Raw genomic sequence first — 26438 nt, 5'->3', positions numbered from 1 at the left:
CGCCTCGTGCAGCACAAGAAAATGCAGATTTTGTGGATCTGAGGAACACGAGGCGAGGGATTGTGACAAGCCTAAGACGTGCCATGGGTGTGGCTCGTCAGCACACCTGTGGCGGGGGTGCCCGGCCCGTCAGAGGTCATATGCGTCTGCGGCTGGGGGGGGAGCAGGAGCGGGGGATGGGGAAGGAAGCACGCCTCATGACCAGAGTACAGGTCCAGAGGGGAAGGCCGCAAGGAAGGAGGAGGAGCAAGAAGCGACGGATGGAAGAGAGAAGGAAACGGACGGCACGGGAGTAGGAGAACCAGGAAAAGCGGCGGAAGAAGGCAACCGAGTGGAGGAGCATGAGAGAGAAGAAAGCAAGGGAGGAGTGGTGGAGAAGGAGACGGTGGAAGAGCAAGTGGACCCCTGGTGGAAGAGATGAGGGGTATGGTGGAGGAGCTGGCGGGGGGTGGTATCTCTCCACTGCCGCCATCACCAAAGAAGAGAATGAAGAGGAGGGTGCGATTGGCCGACAGTGAGAGGGAGGGGATGGCCAAGAGAGTGATGGGGGTGGGAGAAACCTCTGGGTTGCTGCTGGTTTCCCCAGGCCCTCGACTTCTGTTGGGTGGGGACACACCTAACAAGACTCAGGACTGGGTACAGGAGGAGGTGGGGAGTTTTTTGTTTGGGGACTCAGCCTCCCCAATTTTTTTCCAAACCAGCTGCAACACTGGGGAGGGGGAGGATTGTGGGGGTAGACCCAGGGTGCAGGGCACCCCGGAGCCAAACACTATTCCTGCATCCTGGGATGGTGAGATGGAGGAAGAGGGGGGGATGTCGGGAGTACAGATGGTGTTCTCACTGGTAGATATGGAGCAGGGGAGCATTGGGTGAGTCTTCGTTTTTTTTTCTGTCTGGGTTTAGAATTTGAGTGTATTACATGTTTTTATTTTTTCATGGGGTCTAATTTTACTTTTGTTAGTTTAAATGTAAGGGGTTTAAGGGATTTTGTTAAGAGGAGGGCGGTTTTTAGTTATTTGGAGGGTGTGGGGTTTGATTTTTGTTTTTTGTTTTTTTACAGGAGGTTCACCTGAGGGATGGAGGGGATGTTAGTAGGTTTAAGAGGGAGTGGGACAAGGGGGAGTCGGTTTGGGGTATTGGCGGGGTGCACTCATTGGGGGTAGGGATTTTGTGTGGGCACAGGGAGGTAAAAGTGGAGGATTCTTTTGTGGTAATGCAGGGGAGGGTTATAGGGGTGGATGTCACGATAAGGGATTGTAAATTTAGATTAGTGGTGGTGTATGGGCCACAGGTGGTGGCAGACAGGAGGGAGATGGTGGACTGTCTGACGCCCCTGTGTGTCACAAATAGGAAATTAGTGATAGGGGGGGGATTTTAATACAGATTTAGGAATAGGGGGGGATAGCAGTGCAGGCGCCATTGCCGGGCTAATGGCTTGCCATGGTGTGGTAGATGGTGGTCTGCACACTACTCCGAAAATGGCCGGTCCTACATGGCGCAACTCCAGGGGGGTTGAGCGGAGGCTCGACTATATTTTTGTACCCAGGTCTTTGGGTAAGTTGTCTGGGCGGCTGTTGCCTGTTTTCTTTTCGGATCACGACGGGGTGCTCCTGCAGGTGGGGTCGCCAGTCCGCCTCTTTGGTAGGGGGTACTGGAAGTTAGATCGGGATGTGCTGGAGGAGCAGGCTTTTGTTGACGGGTTTTATGGTTTCTTTTGGAGGCTTGAAGGCCTCTGGTCCATGTGCGAGTGGTGGGAATTAGTTAAGGTGAGGATTAGGGCTTTTATAATAGGGTATTGCAAGAGGAAAAAAAGGGAGGAGAGGAGGGAGGTGGATCGTATCCAAAGGTTAATTGAACTCGAATACGAGGCAGGCAACCTCGGCGGGTCGTTTGACTGGGAGAGATCCGCAACCCTAAAGGCGCAGCTCAGGGAGTTGCAGGAGTGGAAGGCTCGAGCTTTCCTGGAGCGTGCGCATAGTGGCTTTCTAGAACATAATGAGACTTGTTCTGCTATGTTCTTTAAGTCAGTTAAGGCCAGACAGAGTAGGAAGGTAATGCATGGCGTTAGGGAAGAAAATGGTAGTATAGTTAGAGAACCAGAGGATATGGTCAGGGTGACAACTGATCATTTTAAGGTTTATTTAAGGAAAGGGAAACAGATGTAGAGCAGGGAAATGTGTTTTTAGAACACTTGTCCAGGCGGTTGCCGGAGGACATTAGAGAAGTGATGGAGGCCCAGATCTCACTAGAAGAGGTTGAGAGCGCTCTTAGGAGGATGGGAAAAGGGAAGGTGCCTGGGATGGATGGGCTGCCGGCTGAGTTTTATCTCAAGTTTTGGGGTATACTTGGACCAGTGGTCCTCGAAGTCTTGAAGGCCATCCTTGAGACGGGGTCCCGGGGGATCAATGGCTGTTGGTGTGCTGTCACTTTTATATAAGAAGGGGGAAGTAACAGACCTTGGCAACTGTGGTCCTTCTGTGGCTCAGTTGAGAGCCATGCTGTATGTAGAATGTATGCACACATGACTGTAAGTCATAAAAGCTACTAAATGGCATTTATTATTATTATTATTATTATAACTGGTTTGCTGTGTGTAGATTACAAGCTACTTGCAAAGGTTTTAGCAGACCGGTTGCGCACAGCACTTCCCTACGTCGTCCTTGAGGATCAGACGTGCGGGGTAGAGGGCCGCTCTATTAGATGGAACCTACAGAGTGTTAGGTCGATTAGGATTTGGGGAAAAGTTTATAGGATGGATTCGTACATTATATGTCGGAGCGGGGTGCCGAGTTAGTGTAAATAGTCACTTGGGTGACGATTTTGACCTCTCGTCTGGGGTCAGGCAGGGGTGCCCACACTCGGCTCTCCTCTTCGTTCTGTACATGGAGCCTCTGGGGGCTGCCATTAGGGCAGACACAGGGGTGGAAAGCTTGCTGATCCCTGCAAGTGGTGGGCTGCGTGTTAAGATGACGCAGTACGCCGACGACACTTCCTTGCTGCTGTGCAAGGACTCGTGCCTGACAAGGTCCCTTGCCATCTTTGGGGATTTCACCCGAGCGTCGGGAGCAGTTCTGAACCATGCAAAGTCTTCCGTCAAGTTTTTCGGAAGATGGCGCGGTAGAACGGATGTGCCTGGGGGGGTTATCTCTCTGTGAGGGGGCCCTGAGGATTCTCGGGGTCCATTTTGAGACCTCCGGCTCAGTGACGCTAAACTGGAACATGCGTATCGCAGTGGTACAGAGGAAGCTAGCAATGTGGAAGGCTAGGTATTTGTCTTTTATGGGCAAAGTCCTGGTCCTAAAGGTGGATGTGTTGCCGTCTCTTTTGTATTTGGCAGACATCTACCCATTGCCGGCTTGTCTGAGGCCTCTAGTGAGGCTTGTGTTTCAGTTTATGTGGAGTGGCAGGTGCGAGTGGGTCGCCAGGGCACGCATGATCTGTCCCATCGGGGAGGGAGGTAGGGGGGTACCACATTTCCCCCTCAAGCTGGACACAATTTTTGTTTCTTTCTTGTTAACGGAGCTTGCTCAGCCAGTGATACACCCGTCCGGTTACCTCCTGCGGGTGTTCTTCTCGTATCAGGCGAGAAGCGTAATGGTGTGGTCTAACACGGGTCCTTGGGCGGAACAGCTGCCATGGCACTTTGGTCATGCGGCCAAGTGGCTGCGTGCACACCCTGAGGTTGAAGTTGCCCGAGTAGGTTTAGATCACAGGCACCTGTACGAGGAGGTCAGAAAGGCAGGGAGTCCGGCGCCTGTAGTGGGCATATCGGAAGTGGTCTGGGAGGGAGTGCAGGCGCGGGGTCTGGACAACAGGCTCAAGGACCTGAATTGGTTGAGCCTCCATAAGTGCTTGCCGGTACGTTCCATCATGTACCGGTATAGTTTGGTGCAATCCCCCACCTGTCCAAGATCCTCTTGTGGCAGGGAGGAGACTGTGCGCCATGTCTTTTGGGACTGTGCCTTTGCCGGAGTAGTATGGGCTAGGGCACGGGTGTTGTTAGGTTTGGTAAAGGGGGATTTTGTATTGACGTGGGCCAGGTTAGAGAGAGGTGTAGGGAGAGGGACGGATAGGGACAGGTTTCTGCTCTGGCTTCTCATGAGTCTCTTTAAACGGGGGCTGTGGGAAGCAAGGCAGAACATGGTGAAGACAGGGAGAGATTGGGGGGTGGAAGGGATAGTGAGGAGGGTGGAAGGAGATTTGAGGGGGAGGATGAAGAGGGAGGAGAGGAAGTGGGGGCAGCATGCTGCTCGGGAGAGGTGGAAGGGGGGTTTAGGACTGGGTGTCATTTAGATTTGTAAGGGGATAGATTAGGGACAGGGAGATAGGGAAAGGTATTTTGTCGGGTGACGGGGAGGGAAGATGCTCCCCTGAGGTTTTGTTTGGGGTTTATGTTTAGTTTAATTAGTTTAATTAAAATACCATTATTTGAGTATGTATGAAAATGATGTGTTGTAAAGAATGAATGGTATTGAAGATAATAAATTATTTTTTATTTAAAAAAAAAGATAGGACTGTTTTAGGTTTTCGCACGTTTGTTGTTTTGTTAGTTTATTCGTGTACAGTTTCTTTATTAAAGTACAATGAATAACAACCACGCTGCATTTTGGTCCGTCTCTACTTCACCACAGGAAAACCCTTACACAAGCGGCACTATGAAGACCAAGGAGCTCTCCAAACAGGTCAGGGACAAAGTTGTGGAGAAATACAGATCAGGGTATGGTTACAAAAAAATATCAGAAACTTTGAACATCCCACGGCGCACCATTAAATCCATTATTAAAAATGGAAAGAATATCTGCTCTTGGGGGCGCCAGGCTGCCCTGCATCACTCACTCCTATCATCTATTACACACACCTGCCGTCCCTCGTCATGCGCATCAGCGATATCGGTCTCACCTGGACTCACTCATCATCTGTTTATTTCCTCCCCTATATTTGTCAGTTTCCTTGCTCTGTTTCCTGCTGATGCAATGATTGTCTTTTGTTTGTGTTACCTGTTTGCTGACGCTGTTCCTGTCTCGTTCCATGTCCGTTATTTATTAAATGTTTTACTCGCCTGTACCTGCTTCGTCTCTCCAACGTCATCCACGTGACAGTGGCACCACAGCAAACCTACCAAGAGAGGGTCGCCCACCAAAGATCACAGACCAGGCAAGGAGGCCATTAATCAGAGAGGCAAAAAAGACACCAAAGAAAACCCTGAAGGAGCTGCAAAGCTCCACAGCGGAGATTGGTCAGTCCATAGGACCATTTTAAGTCATTCACTCCACAGAGCTGGGCTTTACAGAAGAGTGGCCAAAAAAAAACATTGCTTAAAGAAAAGAATAAGCAAACACATTTGATGCTCCCCAAACATATGGAAGAAGGTACTCTGGTCAGATGAGACTAAAATGTAGGCTTTTGACCATCAAGGAACACGCTATGTTTGGAGCTAACCCAACACCTCCCATCACCCCGAGACAACCATCCCCAAGGTGGTGGCAGCATCATACTGTGGGGATGTTTTTCATCAGCAGGGACTGGGAAACTGGTCAGAATTGAAGGAATGATGGATGGCGCTAAATACAGGGAAATTCTTGAGGGAAACCTGTTTCAGTCTTCCAGAGATTTGAGACTGGGACGAAGGTTCACCTTCCAGCAGGACAATGACCCTAAGCATACTGGTAAAGCAGCACTCAAGTGGTTTAAGGGGAAACATTTAAATGTATTGGAATGGCCTAGTAAAAGCCCAGACCTCAATCCAATTGAGAATATGTGGTATGACTTAAAGATGGCTGTACACCAGCGGAACCCATCCAACTTGAAGGAGCTGTAGCAGTTTTGCCTTGAAGAATGAGCAAAAATCCCAGTGGCTAGATGTGCCAAGCTTATAGAGACATACCCCAAGAGACTTGTAGCTGTAATTGCTGCAAAAGGTGACTCTACAAAGTATTGACTTTGGGGGGATGAATAGTTATGCACTTTCAAGTTTTCTGTTTTTTTTGTCTTTTTTCTTGTTTGTTTCACAATAAAAAATATTTCTCAGTAGGCATGTTGTGTAAATCAAATGATACAAAACCCCCCCAAAAGCAAGTTTAATTCCAGGTTGTAAGGCAACAAAATAGGAAAAATGCCAAGGGGGGTGAGTACTTTCGTAAGACATTGTATACCTATTTTCAGAGAGTGCTGTACTTATCTGAGCCCATTCTGAACCATTTTGAGAGAAGGAGAAACTATAGTAGCTTTAAAGTGTGTAATGCTGTCCAGGCCAGGGCTAGATGGATACTCCAGAGTGTAGGGAGCGTAAGGGCCATGCCGCTTGTGAGTGGCGCTCGCTCTTGTCATCCCTGTGTAGGTGTCAAGCTGCCCCGTTGAGCCTGATCTGATGGCTTGCTCTGCTCTTGAGAAAATGGCTCTCTGAGAGTCCTTCTTCAGCTCGAGCTGTTCCAGCAGGTCTCCTAACCTGAGAGTTCAGGGGGGCTGAATGCTAGCTGTGTGGCTACCCTCATGCTGGGTCAAGCCCACTTGGTCACGCGGTATGAGGTTTTGTGAAGTGAAGCAGTTAAGAGGACGGAATCAAGACAATATATCCATTGTCCACTTTGCCCAGAATGCCATTTTATGCTCAGAAAATGGGTTGCAATCTGGTAGGATAATATAATAATTGAAAAGGCATGTCACAGTTGTAGAAATGGATTGCTGTGCCCCATCTTTACATAGATCTTAACACTTGACTCGGGGCAGTTGCTGCACATTCGACTGTAGACCAAAAGGCCAGACAGTAACATGAGGGTAAATTGTTTTGATCCATAATCTATCTTGTGTAGTTTGGGCACAATAATTGCTTTTTCAAAATGTCAAATGTTCTATATCTGTTGTTAAATCAAGAGACTTGATAAATGTTCATTATAAAGGCACACAAAACCAGAATAGCACTTAAACAATCCAGAGGAAGAATTATTGATGAAAATACAGAGCATAGAGCACATGAGTTGTCAGCCGGTGAGCGCTGCTTTCTCTCTCTTGCGCGCTTGATCTCTCTCTCTCTCTCTCCTCTTTCTTGCCTCTCTCTCTCACACACACTCTCAAAAACAATAGGCGGTCTCTCCTCCAGATGCTTCAGTTTAGGAAATATGACATGTGTATGAGGGGGCAGTAATTGTGTGCTACAGTGTAAACATTACTAAGGCAGGTTTGATTGAATCTGATGGCTAGGGACAGATCTTCGTATCCTGTATCTGTTACTATGTTAAGCTAACTCTGTGTAGTAGGATTATCTCCTTTCGCCAGTGTTCAAAGCTTACACCTCTCAGCCCCCTGGGATTATACCACCTCAGCCTAATGAAAGGCCCCCTGTCTACCACAGCACAACATGCTCAAATGCTAAACATGCTCATGTTCTTTTCACCAGATCAAATTTAAGGCAGTTACCTTATATTTCCCAACGTCCACCATTTCATAATTGAAATAATCTAGAAGAGTACCAATCCAAAGTGCTGTTGTGCAAAGTGCTGTTGTGCAAATCCAACAACTAAATTATTATAAGGATTTCTATCTGTAAAAGGCTATATCAAAATGGTAGATTAGGCTATGATATAATACCATAATGTCCTACCATTTTAAAGTTTGTCTCTAAAGTCATAAAAATATATTAACAACAAGAAATGATACACTGTCAATTAAATATAGTATGATAGTACAGTAGACTAAAGTATATTGTTTCATACTACACAAAATAGTTTCCCACACGGTAACTTCTGAACTTTTCCATTAGGATGTGACTGGCGGTGCTAACTGAGTCTGTTGATGCCCTGCACATGTTGTGATGTGTGTCCCCACATCCTCAGATGAACCTGAGGCCTTATATTTATATCTATCTCCTGCCTACAGAGCTTTGTGCATCAGGCTCCATTGGTTAGTGAGATATACACCTCGTTCTACACCCCCCTCCCATGTTTGTTCCTGCTAATTAATGACTGTGGCGCTAATTAAAACCAGAGCAGCTTTCAATACCTTCTGCCTCCTTCAGAGAAATATCACATTTCCTTTTACTTGTCCCAGAGACTAATGAACATTCTGGTGCAGGTTTTCAGGCGAGAAACACAGTGGCAGGAAACTGCGCCAAGTGGGATTGGGAGAGAGTGTGTCGTCATAACCAGAGGGCAACATGAGAGAGACACAGGAAGGAGACAGGCCTGCCATGAGAATTGTGTGACTGAATATGTAATGATTGCCAAGGAAAAACACATGTACTGTAGGCACATAATATGCAAAAATAAAATATATTCACATGCATTTCCCATTATACCATGGGAAAGAAGTACAAATAAATGCAATGAGCGTACACAAATATACACTATATGGCCAAGTATCTGGACACTTGTTAAGAACATCTCATCTCCAAAATCATGGGCATTAATATGGAGTTGATCTCCCCTTTACTGCTTTAACAGCCTCCACTAGATGTTGGAACATTGCTGCTGCGACTTGCTTCCATTCAGCCACAAGAGCATTAGTGAGGTTGGACACTGATGTTGGGCAATTAGGCTTGGCTCGCAGTCGGCGTTTCAATTCATCCCAAAGGTGTTCGATGGGGTTCAGGTCAGGTCTCTGTGTAGGCCAGTCAAGTTCTTCCACACCGATCCCGACAAACCATTTCTGTATAGATCTCGCTTTGTGTACTGCTGAAACAGGAAAAGGCCTTCCCCAAACTGTTGCCAAGTTCAAATCAAATCGTATTAGTCACATGCGCCGAATACAACAGGTGTAGTAGACCTTAACGTGAAATGCTTACAAGCCCTTAACCAACAATGCAGTTTTAAGAAAATAGAGTTAAAACTTTACAGTTGGCACCATGCATTGGGGCCGGTAGCGTTCTCCTGGCATTCGCCAAACCCAGATTCATCCGTCGGACTGCCAGATGGTGAAGTGGGATTCATCACTCCAGAGAACGAATTTCCACTGCTCCAGAGTCCAATGGCAGCAAGTTTTACACCACTTCAGCCGACCCTTAGCATTGCGCATGGTGATCTTAGGCTGGTTGCTGCTACTCGGCCATGGAAACCCATTTCATGAAGCTCCCAACGAACAGTTCTTGTCCTGCAGTTGCTCGGTCGCAACACTCTGTAGTGAGTGTTGCAACCGAGAACAGGCGATTTCTACGTGCTACGCACTCGCCGGTCCAGTTCTGTGAGCTTGTGTGGCCTACCACTTCGCGACTGTGCTGTTGTTACTCCTAGTCATTTCCACTTCACAATAACAGCACTTACATTTGACCAGGGCAGCTTTAGCAGGGCAGAAATTTGAGGAACTGACTTGTTGGAATGGAGGCATCCTATGACGGTGCCACATTGAAAGTCACTGAGTTCTTCAGTACGGGCCATTCCACTGCCAATGTTTGTCTATGGAGATTGCATGGCTGCGTGCTCGGTTTTATATACCTGTCAGCAACGGGTGTGGCTGAAATAGCCGAATCCACAAATTTGAACGGGTGTCCAGAAAGTGTATTATGTAGTCGAAGGACACCGATTATTGTAAACATTCTCATGCGTTCACCGGAGAAAGCAATGATGCAGTTTGGTATTGAGTCTTGATTAACCTGCTTGCTAAGAAACCCGCAGGCCCCATTTGAAACACACTGCAGTTTTATTGTGTTTCTCTCAAGGAATCGGAGTGAACACACAATGATTTGAATGATAACATGTTCGATCTGTCACAGCCAAGAGCACCGTGATGTGTGTGTGTGTGTGTGCGTGCGTGCGTTGAGTGTCCACATACATGTGTATGAAGACTTAATCCTTCTATCTCTCTGTCTCTCTCTCTCTCTCTCTCTCTCTCTCTCTCTCTCTCTCTCTCTCTCGCTCTCTCTCTGTGTCTCTCTTTGTGTCTCTCTCTCTCTCTGTGTCTCTCTCTCTCCTCTTTACCATCCCCTGGTTTCTTCAGACCATTTAATCACAATATCTCTCTTTCTGTCCCCTTTACCATTCCCTGGTTTCTTCAGACCATTTAATCACAACATCTCTCTTTCTGTCCCCTTTACCATTCCCTGGTTTCTTCAGACCATTTAATCACAACATCTCTCTTTCTGTCCTCTTTACCATTCCCTGGTTTCTTCAGACCATTAACGTCTCTCTCTCTCTCACTCCTCTTTACCATTCCCTGGTTTCTTCAGACCATTAACGTCTCTCTCTCTCTCACTCCTCTTTACCATTCCCTGGTTTCTTCAGACCATTAACCTCGCTCTCTCTCTCATTCCTCTTTACCATCTCCTGGTTTCTTCATACCATTAACGTCTCTCTCTCTCTCACTCCTCTTTACCATTCCCTGGTTTCTTCAGACCATTAACGTCTCTCTCTCTCTCACTCACTCCTCTTTACCATCTCCTGGTTTCTTCAGACCATTAACGTCTCTCTCTCTCTCACTCCTCTTTACCATCTCCTGGTTTCTTCAGACCATTAACGTCTCTCTCTCTCTCTCTCCTCCTCTTTACCATCTCCTGGTTTCTTCAGACCATTAACGTCTCTCTCTCTCACTCCTCTTTACCATTCCCTGGTTTCTTCAGACCATTAACGTCTCTCTCTCTCTCTCCCTCCTCTTTACCATTCCCTGGTTTCTTCAGACCATTAACGTCTCTCTCTCTCTCTCTCCCTCCTCTTTACCATCTCCTGGTTTCTTCAGACCATTAACGTCTCTCTCTCTCTCACTCCTCTTTACCATTCCCTGGTTTCTTCAGACCATTAACGTCTCTCTCTCTCTCACTCACTCCTCTTTACCATCTCCTGGTTTCTTCAGACCATTAACGTCTCTCTCTCTCTCTCTCACTCCTCTTTACCATCTCCTGGTTTCTTCAGACCATTAACGTCTCTCTCTCTCACTCCTCTTTACCATCCCCTGGTGTCTTCAGATCATTTAATAACATCTTCTCTCTCCCTCCTCTTTACCATCCCCTGGTTTCTTCAGACCATTAACGTCTCTCTCTCTCTCCCTCCTCTTTACCATTCCCTGGTTTCTTCAGACCATTAACGTCTCTCTCTCTCTCCCTCCTCTTTACCATCCCCTGGTTTCTTCAGACCATTAACGTCTCTCTCTCTCTCCCTCCTCTTTACCATCTCCTGGTTTCTTCAGACCATTAACGTCTCTCTCTCTCTCCCTCCTCTTTACCATCCCCTGGTTTCTTCAGACCATTAACGTCTCTCTCTCTCTCCCTCCTCTTTACCATCCCCTGGTTTCTTCTGACAATTTAATCACAGTCTCTCTCTCTGTCCTCTACAATTCCCTGGTTTCTTCTGACAATTTAATCACAAAGTCTATCTCTCTGTCCTCTTTACAATCCCCTGGTTTCTTCAGACAATTTAATCACAATGTCTCTCTCTCTCTCTCTCTCTTCTCTTTACCATCGCCTGGTTTATTCAGACCATTTAATCACAACGTCTTACTGCCTTTTGCTTATCCAGTTCCTCCTAATGGCCTCCAGTTCTTCCTTACCGCCACCACCAAAACTCCATTCTTTTAATGATCTGCTTCTCTTCCAATTTGTGCAACAAGGGGGGCCTCTTCATGAAGTTTTACAATAGTCAGGGTCGCCGACATCGACTGTCAGAGAAACTGCTAATTTACAAAGAGATTCCAGAGAATTAAAAATACATTTGTTAAAAGTCACCGGTTTGAAAGTTTCTTGTCATGTTCTCTGAACCCGGTAGGAAGGGACATTCTGATTAGGGACAGCTATCCATCAGTAAGTGGATTGAGAATATAAACAGGCTCCTTCCATCTGGCTCCTGGAGTATGGGAAATGTTTAATGCTGAACAAATGTGACTCATATAATAAATGTTATCGGGCCGCAACCCTGACTTACTTTACATTTAGCTTTAAAGAAATATTAATGAATTGAGCATTACTGAGTGATGGCGTGGGCACAATTTTCCAGCAAAGCTCATACCTATCAATGCATGAGTTTCATGCATGAATATGTGTAAAAAAGCAGGTCTGCCTAATGATTGAAAATGAAGCTTTAGCACCTAAAACCCCTAGACAAAAGAAGCTGTGTTTAAACAAGCTCTGAGCCTTTGGAGGACAGTTCAAGCTTTAATACAGTATGTCAAACCTAGTCCTGGTGTAAGCCTCTTAGCATTGTATGCAGTTTCTGGTCTTATATACCTATCAGCAACGGGTGTGGCTGAAATAGTCGAATCCACTCATTTGAACGGGTGTCCAGACAGTGTAATATACAGTCAAAGGACACCGATTCTTGTTCACATCCTCATGCGTTCACCGGAGAAAGCAATGATGCTGTTTGGTATTGAGTCTTGATTAACCTGCTTGCTAAGAAACCTGCATGGACCATTTGAAACACACTGCAGTTGTATTGTGTCTCAAGGAATCAGAGTGAACGCACAATGATTTGAATGATAACATGTTTCTGTGCTCTGTGTGGAAAGGTCATATATCAATGCTGTGTGTGCTTCAGTGGTTGGTCCTGAGGACAGGGTTCTATAGTATGTTCCTAACTGTCTGGCACAGGGAGTAGGGCTGAGAGCTTCTGAGAAGTCAAAGAGCAATAGAGAAAGAGAGAAAGAGTGAGCAAATTGAGAAGGAAGAGATTGAATCCATGCATATATCCTTTGTCATGCCCCTGGCCATCTGACACAGATAAAATAGAGTGAACATTAATTGTATCATGAAACAGGATATTCTATTGCCAGCCATGTACCCTAGCCCCTAACCACTATTTTGCACACATTTCTCAATGTTCTAAACCTGCTTCACCCCAAGTTCCCAATGTGTTGACTGAAATGTATTTTTATTCACAGGTGTAGAGAAGGCTACCAGGGTATACGCTGTGACCAGTTCCTGCCCAAGACCGACTCCATCTTATCTGATCCAAGTAAGAACATTTCCTTAATCCTCCAATTAGAACTAAACTGAACCTCCAGAAATAGTGACTTTTATTGCAGCCCATTGTTTCTGTGATTCAGGTCTACATTTATATTAAAGCTTTTACTTGAAGTGATTTCAGATTGGCTAAACATGAACATCACAGGGCATTGTCTGTTCTCAATTATCAAGAGAGCACAGTCTGTGCTATATTTGAAAAGTCCCATCAGTAATCTTTCTCAGTTTGATGGCCCTGACTACATGTACAGCACGTCTGCTATAATAGAAACACTGACTATGGGTCCCCACTGATGCTCTACAGACAATATGCTCATTTATAAACTGGGTCGTTCGAGCCCTGAATGCTGATTGGCTGACAGCCGTGGTAGATCAGACCATATACCAAAGGGTAGGACAAAATATTTATTTTTACTGCTCTAATTACGTTGGCAGCCACTTTCTAATAGCAATAAGGCACCTCGGGGGTTTGTGGTAAATGGCCAATATACCACGGCTGTGTCCAGGCACTCCACGATGCGTCGTACGTATAAGAACAGCCCTTAGCCGTGGTATATTGGCCATATACCACACCCCCTCGTGCCATATTGCTTAATTATGCCATGACTAGGAAAAAAATACATGAATAAAATAATTTCATTGCCAGTTTCTGAAGAATCTGTCTCTAACTGTGAATGGTCTCTCTATTCATCACACCTAAACTCCCCATACAGAACATGTTAGGTAGGCTAGTGCAATCCTATCGAAGCAGATATTTCCTACCTTTATGATAAAGTGATCAAATGTCTTCTGTAAGCTCCACCCTCACCATTGAGTCAACCAATTACATAATTTCTGCCTTTGGGGCAGAGCTGCCTCCAGAACAAGATTAATGAGGAAAAACGCTAACCTGCATAACAGAGAAGCAAAGGAAAAAGGTCCTTGAAAAATCTGACATTCCTTCTTAATAGCTGTCTATTTCCTTTCATTAGTGTGTGCACAGTGTGTGGGTGTGTGTACTGTACAGTGAGATACAAGGAAAGTTCAGAAACATTTTGAAAGGAACTTATATGTTTCTTTCATTGGAGTATGTCTGCTAAGGTCATACTGCCTCTCACAATACCAGGTCCATTGATGCCTTGGCTCTTCCAATAACCTCAGTGATACAGCCTAGTAGCCTCAGCACCAACATGAAAAAGTACTGCAGTTTACTATAAAATACTACAGTACATACTACAGAATTCTGTACTAAACTATAGTATAGTTTAGAATACTATACTGTGGGCTGCAGATGGTGGTTAATTATGAGCGTTGGGCCAGTAACCAAGAGGTTGCTGGTTCAAATCCCTGAGCTAACTAGGTGAAAAATCTGTCAATGTGCCCTTGAGCAACTCACTTAGTGCTCCTATAAGCCACTCTGAATAAGAGCGTCTGCTAAATGACTAAAATGTAATGTGTGGTACTTACTATAGAATGTTGTAGTATACTTTAGAATAATATATTGTATACTTCAGACCGCAAAAACACTACAGTAATTACTATATTATAATCTACAGTATTTGAATTTACATCTATCCATTACGATCCCCCATATCCCAATTTGTGCCACCCATAAGTGAGAAACCTACATGCCAATTATTGACCATATATTGTGTTCCCAACCGCTTCCTAAAAACTGTATGTTCAGACCTCAGTCCTACCTACCAACAGGTGATGGAAAATTTGCTCTGTGCAGCTGCACGTTGATACTACCACTATCATCAAGAACATGTTGACTACACAATCTGCTTCCTGCTGATTAGGGAGACACGAGATCTGTATCTGTAAAAAAAAAAAAGCCCACTTTAAATCTTAGTTTCTTAACCCCATCAATCACGATGGCCTGAGTTCTGTCACTAAGATAATCATGAAACCATGAACAGGCGTCAGAGCTCAGGCCTATCGAGGACAACTTGTTCAATAAAATATCATGATCAACAGTATCAAAAGCTTTTGACAGGTCCACAAACAAAGCTGCACATTTCATTTTAATGTCTAAAGTATTGACAAGATCAACTAAGTGGTTGCTGTAATAGTGCTACACCCAGGCCTAAACCCTGATTGGTTTACATTCAAAATACATTTCTCAGATAAAAAGAGCAAAGTTGTACATTTACTAAGGATTCATGAATCTTAGCTAGACAAGGAAGCCTTGAAATGGAGCGATTGTAAAGGATCTCGTCCTCCTCTTCTGAGGAGGAGTAGCGAGAAGGATCGGAGGACCAAAACGCAGCGTGGTAAGTGTCCATAATTTAATGAAGCCAAAATGAACAGTGAATAAAAACAATACACAACAAACGAACAGAACCGTAAGGTGAATGACACACACTAAACAGGAAATAAACACCCACGAAACCCAGGTGGGAAAAGGCTACCTAAGTATGATTCTCAATCAGAGACAACTAACGACACCTGCCTCTGATTGAGAACCATACTAGGCTGAACACAAAAACCAACATAGAAAAACAAACAGACTGCCCACCCCAACTCACGCCCTGACCATACTAAAACAAAGACAAAACAAAGGAACTAAGGTCAGAACGTGACAGCGATAATTATTAAGATCACTACTATCCCCTCTCTTATGGAGTGGCAGCACAAGAGCTGATTTCCATTATTATTTTTATTTTTTCTGATAAAGATGTTGAGTAAAACATGTGGGTTATTGAGCCGACAATGATGGGCACTGCACACTTAACCCTTAAGAGTCTAAGCCCTGTCTAACCTGGGGGAGGGGTTCTACTAAGCTATATGGTATTGTTCTAAGAAGGTCATACCAATAATCATTTTACTATTTGTTTTTTACATTTTAAGACCCCTTGAATTAAATTTTAGAGGGGCCCTTTCTGCTATTGCATTACAAATGCATTGCATAACAGATTCACTACTTGCTACAACAGATAGTCCCCCCCAAAAAAATGTATTTAAATGCTTATTTTTGCACCAAACTCTCCATATATACTTCCATTCATTCTTTCAACTGGTATGTGATGTGGGTGGGCATCCTAGAGCAAAACATCCTTGAATCTCACCTTTCCACAGAGGGGTCATACTAGTGTGTAGCCCAAACCGTTCGGAAGCTACAGATGATTTTGTATGAAGACGGATGTTCGGGATGTCTCATGGTCTGACAAACACCGCTTTAGCTCTGTCACCTTTCACTGCAGATGCGGAAGTGCGACGTGGGCGGATGGGGGAAATTGAGACGCATCCTTTGCAAAAAAAACAGACATCTCTAGCTTAAAATGAAGGATTTCCACGGGGGCGTGGACATACAGTAGACCTTAGGATAGGGCAAACCGCAATCCAATTTGGTCGGCCCCTTTGGTTTTCTAGTTGTCTATTGCTAGTAACGCATTCAGAACTTGCTTTTCTGTAAATGGCCTTATAGAAAGGCTTTGACTATTATTTATCTGATCATTCAGCAAGTTTCCCCTATCAATATCCAGCCCAAAATAATTGTGAATAGGCTTAGAAGTTCTTTAAAAGAGATAGCCCGCTGAAATAAAATGGTGATTAAATGCATTAATGATGGTGTTCCTTTCGGAATGAGGCCCGTGTCTGAAGGAATTTCTTGTGACAGTGAAGAGGAATAACCTTTCAGGGATTTCACAGTTCTCCAGAATTTTGTCGGGTTCCCATTACAATCCATTAGAGCGGTTACATAATAATCAGAGCCTTTCTGGTTTGTCTTACACAATGATTCTTCAGTTGCCTAAAGCTTGTGCTTAAAGCCTGTGTTCCCAGCCTTGACCCAGGCATAATCTCTTTTATGAATGACTTCTGACCATTCCGGAGTGTAACAGGCATTCGATCTACCTTTAACCCATAATTTTTTGAAGGGAGCATGATTAGCCACAATGGTATTAAAGACATCTGCAAAAAGGTTGAAAGATAAATCAGTTTCAGGGATAATTGAAATATAGTCAAGACAACAACCACCCGAACCACTGCCTGTTCACCCCGCTATCATCCAGAAGGCGAGGTCAGTACAGGTGCATCAAAGCGGGGGCCGAAAGACTGAAAAACAGCTTCTATCTCAAGGCCATCAGACTGTTAAACAGCCATTACTAACATTGAGTGGCTGCTGCCAACATATTGACTCATCTCGAGCCACTTTAATAATGAAAAAATTGCCACTTTAAACAATGCCACTTTATATAATGATTACATACCCTACATTACTCATCTAATATGTGTACTCTATACCATCTACTGCATCTTGCCTATGCCGTTCGGCCATCGCTCATTCATATATTTTTATCTACATATTCTTATTTATCCCTTTACACTTGTGTGTATAAGGTAGTTGTGAAATTGTTAGGTTATATTACTTGTTAGATATTACTGCATGGTCTGAACTAGAAGCACAAGCATTTCGCTACACTCGCATTAACATCTGCTAACCATGTGTATGTGACAAATCATATTTGTTTTGATTTGATTTGATCACTAAAATAAAGACCATGTAAAAAAGCCAGTTCACTGAAGTGTTTTAAGTTCCTTTCTGTGATTACACGAGGGTTAGATTTTTGTATTCTCACAAAGAACTTGTCACTAAAATACATTTGAAAAAATAAAAGTAATGTAAAAAAACAAACAAAACAGTTCACTAATATATTGGGTGAAGACACCAGTAGAAACATTTCTCTGCTGTATTCATTAAAATAAGATCAATCAGATGACTTGTAGACAAAGTCGAGGAGTGAAGTTGGAGGAAGTGCATCTGCAACAGCCAAAAGTCAGACACACATTTTTTTTTAAAACCTTTATTTTACAGTTAAGAACAAATTCTTATTTACAATGACAGACTACAGTTAACTGCAGTGGGTTAACTGCCTTGTTCAGGGGAAGAATGACAGATTTTTACCTTGTCAGCACAGGGATTCAATCCAGCAACCTTTCGGTTACTGGCCCAACACTCTAACCACTAGAGCTGGTTTTTACTTTGCGCAGATATGTCATCTTGAGGAATCTACCTTTAACAAAACCTAACCTATGACCTGACCCATCACCTTATGCATTACTGCCTCACAGTGGCAGGAAGTGACATCCCAAAAACACAAAAACGATACATCACATAAATGGCTCCTAGCCTCCCACTCATAGGCTACTTTCTGTCATTAACACTAAAATTGAAACTAAATATTATTAACATGAAATAGAATTGTTTTGATAAAACAAACTTAATACAATCTAGTAAAGTGGATCTGAAAACTAACTGAACCTAAACTGAATATCAAATTATAATTGAGAAACTAATAGAAATATAAAATAAATATAAAAACACAAAACTATAATAACTGACTAAATATGTTGCATTTCTGCCTTGTTTAGGGGGAAGGTGACAAAAAAGCATCAAAACCCACCAGGTCCCAATGCACGGTCATTTGAAGTGTCTGGCCTCAGGGATTTTAATTGAGTTCAGCCCAGGAAACTCCATGGGTATCATTTTCTTAAAAGTCATTTGATATATCATGTCCTTTTCTGTATTGATCCTGGAGTCGAGGGTGGGCCATCTGCTATCTCTGTGAACTTTGTCATTGTGAGATGAAACGTGAGGGACAGATTGTGCAGAGTAGAGAGCTCTGCCATTATCTCACCATCCTCTCCATTACATCCTTCCAAATGGCTCTTTCATCGCTTTAATAGCTTTAGCCACGGATTCCTCTTGAATCGCTGTGTAACTTTTATTCCTCCCAGTTTTTAACACAGAGGTTAAATAATAACGTCATCATCTGCCGAGAAGTGTTTTCAGTTCATATGATCTTGTTTGGATTTTGGAACATAAATTAGCCTTCTGGGGTGACAAAAGGGTTGGAAGAAGCTTACAACAGTTCAAAAAAATAACAAAGCGAACTCCCCACCCCTGTTTTGGTAAAAAGCTGTGTGATGGGGCTGAAGATATAACCACTCTCAAATTCATAGACTGAGCTATGGATGCAATGACTGGCCGTCCATGATATCAACATTATAGTTTTAACCATGTTTTGAGGCATGGAGTGTTCGTTTGCATTGCCTACAAACATTGGAGTTAAACAAGCTTATATTTTGGGTCCTGATGAGGTATGACAGTTGAACTATGCTCATGAGACATTTATAAGTTATATTATTCAATAATCAATGGGTACATATCATTCATTTATAAGTCCAACAATGGATGTTGCAACTGCAGATTGCCCCTTTAAAGCAAAAAAATAGTAGTTTGAGACCTGTGACAGATTCACAAGAGTGGTCATTAGAGAGAGAATGTAAGTTAATGCCCAAATTAAACTGTCAATCCTCACTGTAGCCTGCAAAAGTCCAAATCCATTCAGCCAACAGCAGAGGGTGTATTATTAGTGTCCACTATGGCAAGTGGACCCAGCAGTTTAAGCAGTTATATTATTCATCCTTATTCTCCTTTTCCCAACTAAGCATGAACTGGGCTTCCACTGACCCAACAGCCCCCTACTGCTCAAACTGTCTCAGCCCCTCCCCTTCTCCTCCTCCCTTTCCTCCATACACTGTCCCCCCAGATCATCTAATACTAAATACAGGGCCTCAGTTGAGCTCAGAGTGTTCCAGCAGTGCAGTTCACTGGCAGGCCAGGCTGATCCTGCCAAGGCCTTTGGCTAACCAAGGCTGTCATGAGTACCACAGTGAGAGACAGGAACCTTTCAAAACCAGACACTCCTGGTTTGGACTTTCATCATCCTCAAAGGTTCCACTGAGACTGTGGTCATGACTTAATCTCTCAATCAAAGCAGGACAAAAATCCAGATTTCTAAGAGGTTCGGAGCATCTGTCTCCTTCTGGAACTAGCCTGTTGGGATCCTTGGATAACTTTGCGCCTGCCAGGTTAAATCTTGCTACAACTCCAAGGAGCCTTTTACTGATTAGACCCCGTATCTGCTTCAGGAATATGGCTTCAAACTGCTGATAGTTTTACTCGACTAGTGTAGATCTGGGTAGTCTCATGTGATGTGGCCAAGAAGTTGTGATCACAGTAGGGAACAGAATTGATATGCTTTAACATGTACTTTTGGTTTGTGAAAATAATAGCTCGCTGCTTGGCACATTCACAGTATAATGTGCCAACCAGAAGCCAAGGTAAAACCTCATGTATTCTGTTTGAATAGGGAATGTTTTCACCCTCTGTCTCTTTCTCCTTCCATATTAAACACCCTTCCTTTCATCTCCAGCACTCCTCTTGGACCCTGACATGCATTGTTTTTACTAATGACCTACCAGTAGCATTGAGTAAAGCCTGTGTGTCTATGTACACCGATGACTCAACGTTATACACATCAGCTACACTCTTAGAAAAAAAGGGTTCTAAAAAGGGTTCTGCCTGGAACCAAAAGGGGTTCTTCAAAGGGCCAAACAACAATTTTTGGTTCTAGATACCACCTTTTTTGCTAAGAGTGTACCACAGGTGAAATCACACAGCTGCACTTAACAAAAAGCTGCAGTCAGTTCCAGAATTGTTGGCAAGTTATAAGCTAGTCCTATGTATTGTGTGTCGAAAACTAAAAGCTTTGTACTTTGTACAAATCTTTCACTAAACCCCAAAACTAATCTAAATATTTAAAAAAAAGAATGTGGCAGGTCAACAAGTTGATGAGACTAAACTGCTTGGTGTAACCCTAGATTGTAATCTGACATGGTCAAAACATGTTGATGCAACGGTAGCTAAGATGGGGAGAGTTTTTTTTAAACTTAAAATTTAACTAGGCAAGTCAGTTAAGAACAAATTCTTATCTACAATGACAGCCTACCGGGGAACAATGGGTTAATTGCCTTGTTCAGGGGCAGAACGACAGATTTTTACTGTGTCAGCTCAGGGATTCGATCCAGAAACTTTTCAGTTACTGCCCCAACCACTAGACTGGCCCCTTGGCTGTGATAAAGCACTGCTCTGCTTTCTTGAGATTACAATCAACTAAGCAAATCCTGCAGACCTTAGTTTTAGCACACCTGGACTTAGGGCTGGGCAGTATGGCCAAAATATTATATCATAGTATTTTTCAAATTTTTGACAGTATTTTATGTTTTTGATTAATAAAAGTTCCACATTTGCTTTATGAGTAGTGGGTGACCCTATGGAGGCAACACATATATTCTAAATTATTTCATCGGGTCTTTCTCCATTTTATGCTTTCAATTCAACTTCAACCTAAAATAAAATCCTGAATTTCCATCAATTTCTGCATTTCCTACCCTCATTTGAGATATTTTACACTGCCACAATATGGGCAAAAGAACTAGGCCTTATTTTTAACCAAATGTTGCAATTGAGATTTAGATCAAAACACCTGGGTGAACTTTTGGAATCATGGGAATATAATTCTATAGTTAGAAAATAAATAATGGTGGTCACTTTGAAGACAGTGTTTGACATGACAACGAATGAAAATGCCATGGACGAGTTACTGTGTGTGACAGGGTATGAATCAAAGTAATGTTCAATGTTTTCTAGGGGACCCTATAATCTTTGGCTACATTGTCTTTATTCATGTAGCCAACATATTCATGCTTTGCATATTACTCATTAATTTAGAAGATACCGTTGCACAAACACCAACTCCACCAGCACTGGTATCATGCTGTATTAGCTAGCTACAGTTGAAGTCTGAAGTTTACATACACATACAGGTTGGAGTCATGAAAATTCGTTTTTCAACCACTACACAAATTTCTTGTTAACAAACTATAGTTTTGGCAAGTCGGTTAGGGCATCTACTTTGTGCATGACACAAGTACTTTTTCCAAAATTTTTTACAGATAGATTATTTCACTTATAATTCATTGTATGACAATTCCAGTGGGTCAGAAGTTCACATGCACTAAGTTGACTGTGCCTTTAAACAGCTTGGAAAAATCCAGAAAATGATGTCATGGCTTTAGAAGCTTCTGATTAATTTACATAATATGAGTAAATTGGAGGTGTACCCGTGGATGTATTTCAATGCCTACCTTCAAACTCAGTGCCTCTTTGCTTGACATCATGGGAAAATCTAAAGAAATCAGCCAAGACCTCAGGAAAAGAATTGTAGACCTCCATAAGTCTGGTTCATTATTGGGAGCAATTTCCAAACGTCTGATGGTACCACGTTCATCTGTACAAACAATAGTACGTAAGTATAAACACCATGGGACCACGCAGCGTCATACCGCTCAGGAAGGAGACGGGTTCTGTCTCCTAGAGATGAACGTACTTTGGTGCAAGAAGTGCAAATCAATCCCAGAACAACAGCAAAGGACCTTATGAAGATGCTGGAGGAAACCGGTACAAACGTATCTATATCCACTGTTACAAATCCCTTTTGGCCCGACGGTCTAGGGGGGATGGTAATGAGACCCGTAACATAACTCATGCAAATTATTATTGTGACAAAGTAAAAGTGTGAACGAAATAACCACAACAGAAATCTACCGTCAAACTCTAGGTTTATTTATAAACACACGGTAATGGGGGGGGGGAGCAGGAAAAGGGGCTGAGCTGGACCCAAGGAAAGAAACAATAAGTATACAAAAACACACCCCTAAGCTAGACTAGCCTACTTTAACAACAGCTAACTAACTAACCAAAAATACAGTGGGTGGTCCGCCCAGTTCTAACTAGTGTATTTAACAAAGTTCACCTACGGGTAATGTATGCCCATGGGCGACTTGTCTTGGTTTCCCCCTTTTCCCACCAGCAACAAACAAATACCATAACCAAAAATAATACTCACAGGTGATGACAAAGTGCTATGAAGTGCTTTAAACAAAAGAGAGGTTAAGACACAAAGCGAGAGTGAAACACAGAGACCTACAGACATGGCATTTACAGAGCGCTAGAGCTAGAGCTAGAGCTGAGCTGAGCTCTAGAACAAACAAATTATGGGGTTTTTAAACCATGGGGAAGGAACTGTGATAGGTCAGGAAATAGGAGGAGGTGTGTCTTCTGATTGATGATTGATTGGGGAGTGATGATTTTCACCTGTGAGGGGAGAAGGAGAGAAAAGAAACACACACACAGGATACACACAGACACAGGATAACTGTATCCGTAACATCCACAGTAAAACGAATCCTATAACGACATAAACTGAAAGGCCACTCAGCAAGAAAGAAGCCACTGCTTCAAAACCGCCATAAAAAAGCCAGACTACGGTTTGCAACTGCACATGGGGACGAAGATCATTCTTTTTGGAGAAATGTCCTCTGGTCTGATGAAACAAAAATAGAACGGTTTAGCCATAATGACCATCGTTATGTTTGGAGGAAAAAGTGGGATGCTTGCAAGCCAAAGAACACCATACCAACCGTGAAGCATGGGGGTGGTAGCATCATGTTGTGGGGGTGATTTGCTGCAGGAGGAACTGGTGCACTTCACAAAATAGATGGCATCATGAGGTATGAAAATTATTTGGATATATTGAAGCATCATTTCAAGCCATCAGTCATGAAGTTAAAGCTTGGTTGCAAATGGATCTTCCAAATGGACAATGACCACAAGCATACTTCCAAAGTTGTGGAAAATGGCTTAAGGACAACAAAGTCAAGGTATTGGAATGGCAATCACAAAGCCCTGACCTCAATCCCATAGAAAATATGTGGGCAGAACTGAAAAAGCATGTGCGAGCAAGGAGGCCTACAAACCTGACTCCGTTACACCAGCTCTCAGGATGAATGGGCCAAAATTCATCCTTGTGGAAGGCTACCCGAAACATTTGACCCAAGTTAATTAATTTAAAGGCAATGCTACCAATTACTAATTGAGTGTATGTCCATTTCTGACCGACTGGGAATGTTATGAAAGAAATAAAAGCTTAAATAAATCATTGTCTCTACTATTATTCTGACATTTCACCTTCTTAAAATAAAGTACTGACCTAAGACAGGGAATGTTTTTGCTAGGATTAAATGTCAGGTAATGTAAAAAACTGAGTTTAAATGTATTTGGTTAAGGCGCATGTAAACTTCCGACTTCAACTGTACGTTTGATCTGCCTCAGTACTTGTATTTGCTAGTAGCGTTTAGCATTAGTGCCTAACATAATTTAGCTTAACTTGCTAAGAAAATACAATCTAGCTGTTTTCGGATGTAAGAAACAAACTAATATTGTAATTATAGAACGCTTGTGGACTTATGTTGCGATCAAAGTGGAAACAACATTGTCTCCATCAACATTGTTGCATGTGCTGCATTGACCATGCAGACTGAACGAAAGTGTCTCGTGGTCAAGCAACAACAAACACGCTCCTTGATTAACAGGGGGTGGGACTAGGTCTTTGTGGACAGTGGCATGGCGAGAGAGAGAGAGAGAGAGAGAGAGAGAGAGAGAGAGAGAGAGAGAGAGAGAGAGGGAGAGAGAGAGAGGGAGAGAGAGAGAGAGAGAGAGAGAGAGAGAGAGAGAGAGAGAGAGAGAGAGAGAGAGAGAGAGAGAGAGAAATGACTCAAGTAGCAGAGTAAACAATACAAATGGATGTTCCACATGGCGTATCACATTTAACATACCAAACATTCAAATACCGTTATAGAAGGTAAAGTAAAAACCCAAACTGGCCCGTGCATCAATACTGGTATGTAGTAAAATACAGTATACTGCCCAGCCCTACCTGGACTACTGCCCAGTTATATGGTCAAGTGTCACAAAGAAGAACATAGTCAAATTAGAGTTGGCCCATAACAGAGCCGCACGACAGACTTTTAGATGTACACAGAGGGCCAATATCAATAACATGCATTTCAATCTGTCCCGGCTCAAAGTAGAGGAAAGATTGACTGCATCACTACTTGCATTTGTAAGAGGTATTGACATGTTGAAAGCACTAAGCTGTCTGTTGAAAGAGCTAACACACAGCTCAGAAATGCATACATACAGACATGCCACCAGGGGTCTCTTCACAGTCCCTATGTCCAGAACAGACTAAGGGGAAATGCGCAGTACAACATAGAGCCATGACTACATGGAACTCACTTCCACATCAAGTAACTCAAGCGAGCAGTAAAATCTGATTTTAAAAAACCAATAAAACAATACCTCAAGGCACAACACAGAGACACAAACACCCACGCATACGCACACACACACTCTACACGCACACATTGTAATGTTGTGGTATTGTGGATTTTATATCGTACATTTGTAATAAGAGTAATAATGTAATAAAGTATTTATTGTATGATGTATGGTTTTATTTCGAATGTTGTTGTGTTTTGTAGTGATGTAATTGTTTTCATGCTTCTTGGAATCCAGGAAGAGTAGCTTCTGCCTGAATGGGGACCCTATAATAAATACTAAATACTCTGCTCCCATTGTGTTGGATACAAAGTAACATATTCAGACTGATAAATTGCTGAGGTAAACTCAAGGCTGGGCTGTTGAGACACACTCCTTTGTATTGCTCTAAGGTAGACTCAGCACTTCTGGATAATCAAATCAAATTGTATTTCTCACATGCGCCGAATACAACAGGTCACCTTACCGTGAAATGCTTACTTTTCTTTATTTTTTTAACCTTTATTTAAGTAGGCAAGTCAGTTAAGAACAAATTCTTATTTTCAATGACGGCCTAGGAAAGGTAGGATAAATGCCTTGTTTAAGGGCAGAAGAGTTTTTTTTACCTTGTCAGCTCGAGGATTTGATCTTGCCACCTTCAAATCAAATTGTATTTGTCACATACATATGGTGAGCAGATGTTAATGCGAGTGTAGCGAAATGCTTGTGCTTCTTTTTCCGACAATGCAGTAATAACCAAAGAGTAATCTAACCTAACAATTTCACAACAACTACCTTATACACACAACAGCCAATGAAATTGCAGGGCGCCAAATTCAATCAACAGAAATCTCATAAATCACATTTCTCAAACATACAAGTATTAGGCACCATTTTAAATATAAAATTCTCGTTAATCCAGCCACAGTGTCTGATTTCAAAAAGGCTTTACAGCAAAAGCTCCACAAACGATTATGTTAGGTCACCACCAAGTCACAGAAAAACACAGCAATTTTTCCAGCCAAAGAGAGTGTTGAGGATCAGCGGGGTGGAGATGTTTCTACCTACCCTCACCACCTGGGGGCGGCCCGTCAGGAAGTCCAGGACCAAGTTGTACAGGGCGGGGTCGAGACGAGTTTGGAGGGTACTAGCGTGTTAAATGCTGAGCTGTAGTCGATGAACAGCATTCTCACATAGGTATTCCTCTTGTCCAGATGGGTTAGGGCAGTGTGCAATGTGATTACGATTTCGTCCTCTGTGGATCTATTGGGGCGGTAAGCAAATTAGAGTGGGTCTAGGATGTCAGGTAGGGTGGAGGTGATATGGTCCTTGACTAGTCTCTCAAAGCCTCTCTTGATGACATGGGCGGTAGTCGTTTAGCTCAGTTGCTTTAGCTTTCTTGGGAACAGGAACAATGGTGACCCTCTTGAAGCATGTGGGAACAGCAGACTGGGATTGATTAAATGTGTCCGTAAATACACCAGCCAGCTGGTCTGTGCATGCTCTGTGGATGCGGCTGGAGATGCCGTCTGGGCCTGCAGCCTTGCGAGGGTTAACACGTTTAAATGTTTTACT

General features: G+C 43.2%; 1 protein-coding gene across 2 annotated transcripts in view; it reads left to right on the top strand.

Moving 5' to 3' along the window:
• The window catches only part of LOC118369806 (pro-neuregulin-3, membrane-bound isoform), a 423343-nt gene that overhangs the window by 327143 nt on the left and 69762 nt on the right, over positions 1-26438 (top strand). For both annotated transcript variants that reach the window (XM_052498660.1, XM_035754513.2), the window contains exon 3: positions 12793-12866. In XM_052498660.1, coding sequence (XP_052354620.1) covers positions 12793-12866 — 74 coding nt within the window. The remainder of the gene's footprint in view (positions 1-12792; positions 12867-26438) is intronic.

The sequence above is a fragment of the Oncorhynchus keta genome, chromosome 36 (genome assembly GCF_023373465.1).
Source record: "Oncorhynchus keta strain PuntledgeMale-10-30-2019 chromosome 36, Oket_V2, whole genome shotgun sequence".
NCBI classification, from domain to species: Eukaryota; Metazoa; Chordata; class Actinopteri; order Salmoniformes; family Salmonidae; genus Oncorhynchus; species Oncorhynchus keta.
This window is presented reverse-complemented; position numbering and strand designations above follow the sequence as displayed.